The sequence below is a fragment of the Urocitellus parryii genome, chromosome 11 (genome assembly GCF_045843805.1).
Source record: "Urocitellus parryii isolate mUroPar1 chromosome 11, mUroPar1.hap1, whole genome shotgun sequence".
Lineage (NCBI taxonomy): Eukaryota > Metazoa > Chordata > Mammalia > Rodentia > Sciuridae > Urocitellus > Urocitellus parryii.
Genome location: NC_135541.1, coordinates 1,580,223 through 1,592,776, shown reverse-complemented (window position 1 = coordinate 1,592,776; position 12,554 = coordinate 1,580,223). Strand labels below are relative to the sequence as shown.

At 59.9% G+C, this 12,554-nt stretch overlaps 1 protein-coding gene across 1 annotated transcript in view; it reads right to left on the bottom strand.

Annotated features, from left to right (window-relative positions):
• Window positions 1-12,554, bottom strand: part of Prdm16 (PR/SET domain 16) — a 305,414-nt gene that overhangs the window by 142,553 nt on the left and 150,307 nt on the right. The window contains exon 3 of the mRNA XM_026412875.2: window positions 11,936-11,986. Coding sequence (XP_026268660.1) covers window positions 11,936-11,986 — 51 coding nt within the window. The remainder of the gene's footprint in view (window positions 1-11,935; window positions 11,987-12,554) is intronic.

Genomic DNA, 12,554 nt, shown 5'->3' with positions numbered 1-12,554 from the left:
GAGGTGCAATTCTATGGATGTTTCACACACAGAAGCTCATGTCATCACTGCCACTTTGGGTCAGAAACTGCTCTTGTCTCCATTTTCCGGATGGGAATCCCGTGCAGGCAGAGGAAGTTCTCTTATGGAGCCTTTGGTCTTGAAGGAGCTCTTTTTACCACGGAGCCTCCTGTGCCCACAGAAGTGCCCATGGACAGAGCTTTGTGGCTTTCCGGGGCAGCCTGACGAGGCAGCCTACATGGTTAGGGTTGGAGCTGAGCCAACCCCCTGTATGGCCTGAATTGTGTTTGGGGGCTTGGTCCCCAGAGCCACAGGGCTTAAGACAGAGGTCCTCCTGTGGAGTCCCCCTGTGGAGGGCCGGGCAGGAGCACCTGCTGGGCCCACCCAGGTGCCTGCTTTGGCCTGTTTGGGGGAGAAAGGGTTGAGAAGGTCCCAGCGTGGCTCCTGGAGAGAAGCCAAGCTTTCCTGGGGGGGAATCCATCCCAGTGGGGGCTCCCAAGGAGGCCCAGGTGACGCGCAGTGCTGGGAAGCCGGGGGCCAGGAGCGCATCGTGACATTCAGAGAGGGACCCCGAATTTGTTCTAGCAAGTGCTGGGGTTCAGTGAGGAAGCAGGTAGGGCAACACCTCTGCACCAGCAGGAAGGGGAAGCAGGGTCCTGGCGGGAGTGGCCCAACCAGAGAGGCGGGAGGCAGGACACGCCAGCCGGGGGGCGGGGCTGGGGGGAGGCTCCTGCAGGGCACTGGCTGGACCGGGCTCTGAGAGCACACCACCCATGCAGAGCCCAGAGGGGGAGGCTGCGGGGCCCTGCCCGCCTCAGGGGTGCGCACACCTGTCCAGACCCTGGGAACTTCATGAAAATACAAAGGGGAGAGTGGCTGTGGGGCCCGGAGCTCCCCGAGCTGGCCTGAGAGCGTCACCCCGTGGCAGGCAGCGCCCGGCCGCCCTGGTCCTAGACCTCTGGGCCTTGCAAACAGACAGGCCCAGCCTTGCCCTGTGTGCTGGCCCAGGTGTGCCCCTGTCCTCCCGACCCACCTCTGCGTGAGCAGAGGGACTCCCCTGGGGCTGGTGGCACTTCCTGGGGGAGGCACTAGGGAGGCCCAGGACGAAGGTGGGGGGCTCCTCCTCACCGTGCGCGTGCTGCCCTGCCTCTCACTGCGCGTCCCAAACACAAACACAAAGGGAGGAAATCTGCCCGGCTCCCTCCTCCTCACTTCATTTTTGCAGCTCTCTGGGGCGCCCCAGTCTCAGGTTCCCTTCCGTTAATTATCTGCCCTCTCAGGGCCCTGGTACCGCGAGGCCTGGGTCTGGGAGGTGAGCAGGAAGCCCCGGCCTGGTGCAGGTGGGCCTGGCCGGCAGTGGCCAGCAGTGGCTGTGGAGCCTGCCCTGGCCCCTCACCTGGCAAGTCCTGCCAAGCCGGGTGTCTGTGCTCCACTGTCCTTCCTCCCGGCTGGCCGATGATGAACGCCGAACCAGGCTCTTTTTATGTGATGATTTTCTGTCCCTGGCAACGCAAACATTTCTGTGGCTAATCCTCTGAGTCTCAGCCATTGCTCAGAAATAACAGGCAAGGCTCCAACACAAAATAATGTGTCTTGCTTTTTATTACTTCATTTATCAACACGGCGCTGGAGAAACATCTTGCTAACTGGGTGAGAAGAAACCGCTCACCAATATGGCCCCGCTGATGGACGTGGGTGCCAGGTGGAGTAATGAACCCCGTTAGCATACAAAGAGGCCGAGGCTGGAAGAGGGCATTATTCAAAGAAGGAAATATTATTAAACAAGAGAGCAGTACACTCACGCTGAATCTCTTGAATTAAGAATCCCACTCTTTCTGGCCAAAATCAATTTGTTATCCTCACGATTTCCCCGGTGTTTAACAGAGGGAATGGAGGCACTGCCCGGGAAAGGAGCTCCCAGCGTCCCCAGCGAGCAGGCACACAGCCACACCTGCCACAGCATGATGGGACAGCACTGCCCCAAGACACCGAGCAAGCCACACCCGAGGGTCTTGGAAGTGTGCCCCTCCACTAGGGCCCCTGGGGAATTGGGGACACAGATAACAAAGGCCACAGAGGCTCCTCTGTGCAGGTGACTGCAGTCTCAGAAGAATCCAAACTCCTGAAGACAGGAGACTTGAAAGAACCCAGCCTCTGTTCTCCAGCACCCTGGACAGCTCTTCCTCACAGTAGGTGCTTAGTAAATATTTGTTTAATAGGCGAACAAATGAGGGAAGGCAGGAAAGAAGGGCGGCGTTTGGATATTCTGTGAATTGAACAAAATGTAAGAAATTCCCTAAGCGCATCAGTCAGGGTGAGTGGGGTTATACTGCAGTAACAAACAGCCTCTGAAATTCAGGGACTTGCTGGGCACAGTGGTGCACGCCTGTGATGCCAGCAACTCAGGAGGCTGAGGCAGGAGGATTGCAAGCTTGAGTGCAGCCTTGGCAACTCAGCAAGACCCTTTGTCAAATTTTTTTAAAAAAACTTAAAGGTGCTGGGGGTGTGGATCAGCGGTAGAGTAGCCCTGGGCTAAAGTCCTAGTCCTGCGACTTCAGGAACTTAAAATACCAGGAGTTTTAGTTTTCACAGAGCCAGGTGGCGGTGCTATGGCCAGCAGGTGAGCTTTCTCTGAAGTGCCCCCGAGAGCTCTGCAGAGTCACAGGGTGCCCAACTGCTCAGCCCAGGAGCAGGACAGCCTAGAAGGCTCCATCCCTCCCCAGCCCAGTCCCGAGTCCGGAGGTCAGACAGACACACCCTGGTCACCAGACCTAAGGTCCCACACCAAGACAAGACCTGCCGCCCCACTCACAGGGACTGTGACTCCAGCAAGCACAGTGGACAACCCAGCAGCAGGGTCAAGGTCAACTACACCCACCATCTGCAGTGCCCACCATGGCAGGCCCACAGCAAGGAGCCCATGGTGACAGTGACCTGGATGCAACCACGGGACGCACCAAGCAGTGGCTTTGCCAATTCTGTGTGTTCTCCCAGCCTGCCTGTGTGGCATGTGTGTGTGAATCATGAGTGCGTGTGTGTGCGCCAGGCTGTGTTCTGAGAGCCGCATCCGTGAACAGTCCCTCTCCATAGAGCAACTGCAGGTTCAAGGAAAATCGAGCGCACGGCAGGGAGGTCTCGGGCGGCTCCTTCCTCCTTCACCCCTCGGGCTCCAGGGGCCAGCGTGTAGCGTGTTCAAGGACCACCCTGTCGGGGTTGGAGGACGAGCTCCCCCACGTCAACCGGAACCTGTGTTGGCCCCCTCCGTGGGCTTGGACACTCCACAGCCTTGTACCCATCATCACCACGTCCCCTGCACTTCCACGGCCGATGCCCGTGTGATGCCCGTGTCTCCCAGCCCTACCCTGACCTTTCCATTCCTCTAGCTTTGCCCTCAGCAGACATCACAGAGTTGGATCACACACGGGGTGAGGTTTCTGGATTGGTGTCTCTCCCTCAGCAATGAGCGCTCGAGATTCGTAGGTGTCTCTAGCAAGGCCCCCACGGAGCACTGGGCGGCCTAAGTGCCGTTTAGGCCCTGGGCCCATGAGTTAGGGCACCAAGCAAGGCGCCACCCGGGGTGTCCTCCACCTGGGTTCCAGACACATTCTCTGCCAAACCTCCCAGCAAAGGGTCCAGGGACATCCCCTGTGACGGGCCTGGTACCTCTTGGGAGGGTCTTCCTTTCCCCTGGGGGCTCTGGATCCATGGCCACAGACTCTTTGTGAGAGAGATGGCTGGCCCCAGGACACCTCGAGGCACTCCACAGATGCCAGAGGTGGACAGGGCAGGGAAGCCATGACACAGATATGCTTAAAGGAAGGCTGTCCCATGCTCACGGCGCCTCGGCCTTGCCCAGGGGCTTCCTTCTCTAGTTGCGCACCTCCGGGGACTTCCTGCCCTTGAGCTTGTGACCTGGTTGCTGGTCGGGTCAGTGCAGACACCACCTCCTCCAGGAAGCCCCCTGTCCTCAGGTCTGTACTGCTTGCTGTGCAGATCTCCCACGGAGACGGAGCCCATTTTCCACACAGTCCTGGGTGCCGGGGCAGGTGACTGGTTTGGGCAGGCATGGGCAGAAGGGCCAGGTTCTGTGCCCTGGCCTGTGGGAGCACACTCCCTCTACAGCCTGGGGTCCCCAGGGGGACGACAGGCTTCCTTAGTCGCAGCCACAGTCGCAGGATGGCTTAGGCCGACAGCTGCAGGGGCTCCTCCCTCCAGGGCTCCAGCTGGCCTGGGCTTGCTCTTCCCTGAACTCAGCCATGTCCACAGCACCCAGTTCCTGACCGTGGTTCCTGAAGGGGTGGTCAGCCGGCTTGGACACCTGCAGAGCAGCCCTGGAGCGGCGGGAGCTTTGGGGTCTGGCGGGCAGTGTTTCCAAAGGGTCCTCCACTAGTGGTCCTTCCCACCCCACGCACCTCTTTTGCATGTGGTCAAGGGGGGTAAAGGCGCCTGCATGGCATGGGGGGTAGCCTGGCATAGGGCGGGCCCTCTGTGGGCGATGAGCCAAGTACAGTGCTGCATGGTGCCAGCCCCCAGGGTGATCCCCCTTCCCGCTACCCCACGTCTGTCTTTCCTCCCTTCTACGCCACACTGCTTCCTGTCCCTGACACCGTGGACCAGGCGGAGCCAGAACTGCTGTGAAACAGGGCAGGGGTGGGACCCTCAGTGCCAGCTGCTGACTGGCCCCACCTGGGACCCGCAGGGCCCTGCGGAGTCAGCCGTCAGCACCTCACCCCACAGAAAGGTGCAGGCGGGAGGTGGAGCCCAGTTGCTGGTGCCGCTGCGCCCCCTCCCCACCCTCTCCCAGCCAGGCCCTCCACCCTCCTTCATGGGGGAACTTCCCGGGCTCAGAGCTGGGCCCAGGGAGCTGGGAAGGGCCTCTCTTCCAGGTTCCCAGGGCCTGTGCAGGCCATGCCCACCACAGGTGCTGGTCCTTGGCTCTGAGCTGTTGCCCTCCTGGGGAGACACCGCTGGGCCTCCACTCCCTGTGGCTTCACACCTGGAGAAGCACCCCAGGGACATGGCTCAGAGAGGAGAAAAGCCAGTGGCCAGGCCACAGGGAGGGTCCCCAGGGTCCACAGCACAGGGGTGGGTGGCCCACATTCCCTGCAGAGGCACCAGACACCTAGCACGCGCCTGCACAGAAAGAAGTCGACCTCTCACGCATGAGGACGGAGTCCCCACGGTAAGACAAGGCAGGTGCTCTGAAGGCCACCACCAGGCCCCGAGAGCCAGGTTCTGCCAGGTCCCCACTCCACCGAGCAGCACCCACAGCCATGAGGCAGGTGTTGGCGCTTCTAAAGCAGAGGAAGCAAAACAGAACTCAGCTGATATATATTTCTCTCCTAATAGTGTGGCACGATTTAATTAACTCAATATTGCACCCACCTGAAGATTACGGGCCAAGGTTATTGACGCCTCCATCTGGCTCCTATAAAGCCAATAATACAGCCAATAAATCCTGCCTCGGAAGCCAGTGCCGGAGAGGCGTCCTCCTGCAGGGCCGCTCAGGTGATGGGGCCCGAGAGCCCCCGCAGGGCTGCCCAGACACCCCGAGACAGGAGGAGGGGAGGGAGGCAGGTCAGACCGGCCTGTGAACCCTGACCCGTGGCAGGTGCTGGGAGACCAACTTCCTCCAAGAGGCCTGACACTCTCCACCACCAGGTTCGGGTGGCCAAGGCCACGGGGCTGAGTCGGTTCCCTGGTTCCCAGCACAGCCAGGGTACCTCATTTCTGCTGTCCCTGGGGCCCGGCACTGTGGCTCCCTCCTCTCCTGAGTCTGTCCCTGGACCACACAGGGCCCTGGGACCTGGGCTCATCTCTGGTCAGGCAGGGGAGACACCGACGGTGAAACTCCAGGGTTCAAGGCCAACTGCCTACTGTCTCAAGCAGATTTGGCTGGCCCCCTCCCTCCAGGGAAAAGTGCCCACGGCTAACCTCGAAGGCTGTGCACCTGGTGGCTTCTGCATCTTTCCCCAACGGCTGAGGGTGTGCCTGCTGCTGAGGTTTGGGTTTCAGCAGAAAGTGTCTGCAGGGTGGGTGACACTGCCGATGCCAGAAGGTTCCCCAGGGCCACTGCTCTCACACGCTGCAGTGACCCCGGGTAGCAGAGCCCTTCCCTGCCTGCCTGGGGCTGGCCCTCCGGCTCCAGGGCCTTCAGATGCTGGCCACAGACCCCAGCTCATCTATTCCTCACCAACGGGGGAAAATGAATAGCCCCTCCTGCTGAGCCCTGAGCACCCTGTGCCTGTAGGCCTCTTGTGACACGCAGGGCCCTGGAGACGACACCACCGGCGGCTGCGGCAGGTGATAGATTACCTCACAGGAAATTAATTAGCTGCACCTTGCCCAGCCTGATCTGACTTGAGGCTGATTTAAGGGACCTGCATGTGGGGGTGGGGTGGGTAGCCAGTGCACTCCGTTGAGGAGACAGGCCACGAGACGACGTTTCTACCGTGGTCGTCCAGTCTGGGGCCACCCATAACTCACCTGGGCCATGCTCCAGGGACATTCGTCACCCTTATCAGCACGTGACGGGGCCACAGAGCAAGTGAAGGCAAGTTCAGGGAGGGCGAGGGGGAGAGGGCAGAGTCCGCCAGGGCCTGGGCCTGCAGAGGCTTCCGCTGCGGCCCCTCCCTCTGCCTGGTTTCTGCCCTGGTCTTTCCAGATGAGCGTCAGCCGCTGGGAAAACGGGGTCCTCCTTCCCCCAGGGAGGGAGAAGAAGCCAGGCGTGGGCTGGTCCCCAGGGCCACTGGGGAACTCGGGGCCACTGACCCGGCGCCCTCTTGGGGAGGGACCCGCAGAGGCGGCGCTGCCGACTTTCTGCTCTTGGCCGCATTACACCTCTCCGCTTTGCAGCCTTTGATTCAGCAAAATCAAGGATGCGAACTTCTTAGGAGTACTTAGTTTCCATGGCGACCAGAGCTGACCTCAACATTATTGTTCTCAAGAGGGGACTGACTTTACTATATGTTCATTCACTGAATTAATGGACTCCCGGTTCTTTTATCAGCAGCCCCCGAACAATGGAAAGAGAGACGTGTCGTCAAAGGGCTTTCAGACACTGTCCAGCCTTTTGTCCCCGGCTTACTGCGACGAGGCAAGTCTATTCAGCCTGAGATTATCAAAATCAACTCGGGGCTGTCTCCGGGGCAGCTAAACACACTTTGGTTTCATAAAGACATAACTGATCCTACATGCAAATTAATAATTTTGATTGCAGGGTTCTTAGGGTTAGAGACTGGTGTGATTTTTTTTTTTTAATTACATTTGTAGGAAAACTGCAGGTCGATGGCAGAGCTTTGAGTTCCAAGTGCCAGCAGGCCGGCTGGTTAGGGGGGCAACCAAGGAACCAGGAACCTTTGGGAGTCCTGTTTCCAGAGGCATCTCGAAACATGGAAGGAACAGGATTTTGGAAACTCACCTCAAAGGCACAGACCTCAGAATAACCAAGGACACCCAGGCAAGGGGCGTGATGGCATGCCTTGGGCGCCAGGGAATGCCAGCGGGAGCCCAGGCGTGAAGGGCAGCCTCTCATTCCAGCTCCGCTGCTTCAGGCCTTCTGGTCCCAGCCACCTCCCTCGCCCGCCCTCCTCTTCCTCCCCAGCCCTCATCCACATGCACGGAAAATACCTCTGCTTCCCCCAGGAGGCCACCAAGCAGAGGACACACACCAGACCACCAAGCTGATCCCAACCCCTGGCTACCCGTGCCGTGCTGAGCTCAATAGCCTAGCAAGGCCGCGGATTCTCCCTGCAGACGGCCCAGGCCGTGGTCGGTCGGTCGGGGCCTCCAGGTGGCTGCTTCCCAGAGGACTCTAGACAGTTGCTCCTGTCTTTGCTCCCACCTCCCTGGACACGCTGAGCTCTCACCCCTGGCACAGAGTCACCTTCATTAGGGAGTCCCTCCCGGGGACCCGGGAACCTTTGGGAGTCCTGTTCCCAGAGGCATCTCGCCTGGGGCCACACGGAAGCACGCAGCCAGAGAACCTCCTGCGGGAGAGGCCACGGTTCTAATGCCCAAATAATCATCTCAGTAATTATAATTATCCATCAATCACCCTGTTTGGGGGACAGGAGGCTGGGCTATCGGGTGACTTTTATGACCTGTAGCATTTTGTAGATAATAACAAGGGGGCTGGGGGTGCGGGGAGATTTATGCCCTGCGTCCTGGGGCTGGCTGGGCTCCTCCTTTCCGGCAGCCTCAGAGTGGTACCTTTTCAGGTCTCTGGTCCAAGTCCTAATGATGTCAGCGGGATGAAGGATGTATTGGGTGGGGGGAGTAGAGAAGGGGAGGAGGAGAGAAAATAAAAACACAAAAGGGGGAGGGCACTTCCTCCCTCTGTTTTCTCCGGCGGCACTGTAGCACTGTATTAACCGTCCTTCCTTTTCAAGACGGTGAAAGAAAACAAGATAAAGTGGGACAAAGGGAAAGGCCGGGGAGCTGTGTTTCCCCTTTTCATATCACCAAAGAGATTGAATCAAAATTCTTTCGGCTGATACCATCACCCCGGGTGGACTACACTCTTGTTAACGGATAAATTCAAGCCCTCCAGAAAGTCAAAGAATAAATTTAAGCCCTTTGCCAAATGTCTATCCTATTGGATTTTGATAAGACGGCCATTGAGCCTTAATAACGTCTTCCATCCATTTTCCGCGAGCCCTTCACGCGGCTCTTTATTCGTCCCCAAAGCCTCTTCGCCCGGCCTTTTTATTACGGCTCCCGCGCGCTCTCCAGGGAGCCGCGCGGCCGGTGATGGATGGACAACTCGCTAGATTATCTCCCGCAGATGTTTGCTCTCCAGGAGCCCCGGGCTTTCCCTCTAAGTAAACAGAGACTAAATAGAGTCCCGGTGCAGGGGCGGTCCCCGGGGTCCGCGCTGAGAGAGGGACGCGGCCCAGCGACCTGCCAGAGCGACTTTTCAGGAAGCGCCCGGGGCCGCGGGGTGGCCAAGGCACCGGGAGGGCGGCCGAGAGGAGCGTGTCACATCTCCTCGCCCGTTGGGGGCTGCGCGATCACGGGGGCGCGGGCCAGGGAAAGGGGGACGGGGTCGCCAGGAGCAGAGGACAAGCCCAGGGAGCCTGGGTGGACGAACGGGGAGTGGGGCAGGGGCACTGGGTGGCTGTGAGGAAGGGGACTGTGGCTGTGGGCGGGCTCAGGCCAGGTGCTGCTCACAGGCTGTCGCTCGGATGGGAGCCCCGCCCCGCCCCGCCCCGCCCCAGGCCTGGGTTCAAATTTGGCCGCTGCTGGGCCGTCCCTGGCCTGTGAGCTCTGTGGTCCCTGGAGCAACCTTCTCTCCAACGCGGAAAACTTATAATAGCGACTGACCCCTAAACCACCCTTCTGCACCAACCGGTCAAGCCCCCATAGAAACAGCTAACTCCTTTGCATCTCACTGAAGCCCACAGAAGACAGGAAGTGTCAGCCTTCCCAGGAATGCCAAAGGGAAGCTCGGAGATGTCAGTTGAGCAGCCCAAGGTCACACAGCCTCCCAGCCCCTTGCTTCTCTGTTATATTTTTAGTGCAAGTGTGAACGTCTCTGGGTGACCCCAACTACAGAATTCACTGAATTCACCCTGACCATGGCACACTAGGGCACGTGGGGTTACATTAGCAACAAACAAATTGTATCTATGTTCCACTTACCATAGCTGTACGTAACCTGTCTCTTCCCAAGGCTTCAGCTTGGAAGAGACGCAGATGGGCCCTGTTTCCTTGTCTTCCTGGCCTTGACCTGTGACCCCCATTGCTCGTCTCTCAGTCTAGTCCCCTCTGCCCTCCCAGACCTCAGCACCTGGCTTGGGTTTTTGATCATCCCACCAGAGTGGCCGCAGGCAAGCACCAGGGCCCCTGAATGCTACTGATGGCCAAGTTCCGAGGCTGGAAATCATGGGATCCCACCGGCGGGGGTCCCTGAGTGGCAGCTTCTCAGTCTGGTGGGAGGTGGTGGCGGACATGGGTGAGGATGCCCCTCAGCAGCCCCCACCCTCCCCTTGCAGCTCAGTGGGAGGGAGAGGGCTGGGCTGGGAGCCAGGACAGAGCCAGCTGCCCACAGACCCTGGGCTCTGGTGCCCACCGGTGGCCTCCCTGGTGCTCAGCTGCCCTGGGGTGGGATCTGCTGGGGGTCCGAGCAGCCCCTCAGCCTGGCAGAGCTGCACTCAGCTTCACAGGGACCTGCGTTTGGTGGGTTGCTCCAGCACACGGGGCAGGTACCAGTGGGTCCCTGGCCACTCAGCACCTTGCACCACAGGCACACAACAAACTTGGGCCTCAGCAGACAAGACCTCGTTCGTGGTCCCACCCTTTAGACAACACGAGGCAGATCACAGACAGTGCCGCTGGTGGACAGAGGAGGGAGACCACGGATGTTCTTATCCTGTCTTGTTTTGGTCTGGTTCAAAAGTGGGCATCGTGGCCTCTTCCCGTGGCCTTTTCAATTTATACTTGACCTCCCACCTGGATTCTCTTCCTCGGGGGCTGGGTAGCCCCTCTACCCATCCCAGCACCCAGTTCGACCTTGAGCTTCTGCCGGGCTGCCTCCACCGCCCATCAGGGGGCTCACGCACCTGGCGTGGTGCCCTGTGCAGTGGTGGCGGAAACCAAGGTCTCGGGCCGCTCTAGACGGCACGAGGTCAGAGTCGACGGCAGCCCGCTTCAGGGCAGGAAGGGAGGAAAGCTGCTTCCTGTCCTGTGCTGCCCTCTGTCCTCTGGGAAATACAAGTTCACTCAGAGGCAGGGAAGGAGAGGGAGAGAGGGACAGACATCGCCACAATTTGAGCCATAGAGCAAACATCTGAAGGAAGGGAGGCCCCGGGCCTCGGGCAGGCAGCGGGGACTGAGAAAGACACCTTGTCCCCCAGAAGGGTCTCTCCGGGGCTGAACAGCCCACAGAGATGGGGATGAGGAAGGTGAGAGGTTCGGCCAGGAGCCACCTCAGGGCCAGAAAACACCTGCCACACCATGTGTCCTCTGGACTCAGTGCCCAGGGGGACTGGCCCCTGCCATGGCTCAGCCCGCTGGCCGACCTGGCACCACCTTGCCTTCCCCTGTGCCCAGACGCTCAGCCCAGTCATCCCACAAGGTCAGCAGGGCCTGCTGGTGATTTTAATAGCCAGCCAGCCGCACCCATTGGGAGCTGGTGGTCAGTGCTGGCTCGGCCTCCCCAGGGCCCGCGCAGAGAGGCCTAGCAGAGCCTGGTGCAGCACGAGAGTCGGGGGCTCTGCACTTCCTCTTGTTTCAGAGCCAAGATGCCCAGGGGGTGGACACCACTGAAATCCCAGACACGAGGTCAGCTGCAGGCTGAGTGCACACACACGTGTCCTGGTGGGTCTGCAGGCCTGTGGACTCAGGCTCATCCTGGGTGGATGCTGAACTCTACCTGGCGAGTGGTTCCAGGTCAGAGGTCAGCTCCTGCCCCTGGCTGTCCCGATGCAGCTCACACGAGGCCCAGGTGTGCCTCGCCTGCCCCTGCTGCCTTTCTGGATCTTTCAGAGCTGGTGCCTGTCATTTCGTATCCAGCCCCTGTCAGCGAGGACCGGACAGTGCCCAAGCTGACACCTTTGCTGATCTGAAGTGACACTGGAGTAACAACAGGTTTGCTGGGTCTGCCGCCAGTGGCCTCCCCCAGATTCTCTTCATGTGAGTATCCAGTGACGATGGCTAAGTCAACCCAACCTGCCTTTGTCTGGTTTGCACCCATCTGCCTGGCCCCAGGCGCGCCCACAGCTTCTCCTGTCTTCCACAAGGAAAACGAGCCTCTGCCCCGAGGACCCCAGGCACCGCGCTGAGCACACGTGGCCCCCGATGGCGCGTTGCTCCTGGACACCAGCAGGGCAGCCACGGAGAACCCACATGGTGTCCCGCGGACCATCAAATCGCACAGTCCTCTACCCAGGGACGGGAGCACGTGACGGGGAGAGGACGGGACGAGCTCTCCTACCTTTCGGATGCAGCCTTCCTGGGACGGCACCTCGGGATCCGTGAGCATTTGCTGCAAGACAAGTTCAAGAGCAGCCGTTAGTTTCTGGAGCCCCAGGCTCAAGCTACATACAGCAGGCTGCACCTCTGGGCAGACCCTGCTGTCCTCTGCAGTCATGGGACCAGGCCCCGTGCTCGGCGTCTCCAGGCGGGACACAAAGGGCTCTGAGGCTCCTGGGACTCCTTGGCTGAGGATTCTAAGCCCAGGGGACATCTTCTCCCTGGAAGCACTGTCACTGGTTCCTAATGGCTCCACCTCAGAGATGGAGCCACTTTGTGTCGCTCCACTGTTGCCCTGCAGGAACTGGGTGAGGTCCCTCCAAAGGCAAGCCACACGTGTCATTACAAAATCAGGGGCCCGAGCACCCGGGATGTGTGCGGGATTCCGCCTTATTTCCCCTGCGTTCCACCCACAGACCCAGCAAAGCGGGTGGAGCGCCAGCTGCCCGTGTTTGCCTAGCAAAGGGTGAGAGGGCAGACGCGGCCACTGCCGTCCAGCAGCTTCCGGTCTGGCTTGGGAGGCAGAGCTCAGGGGAGCACAGCCCAGTCCCAGCAGAGCAGGTGGACGTGGGGAGGCACCA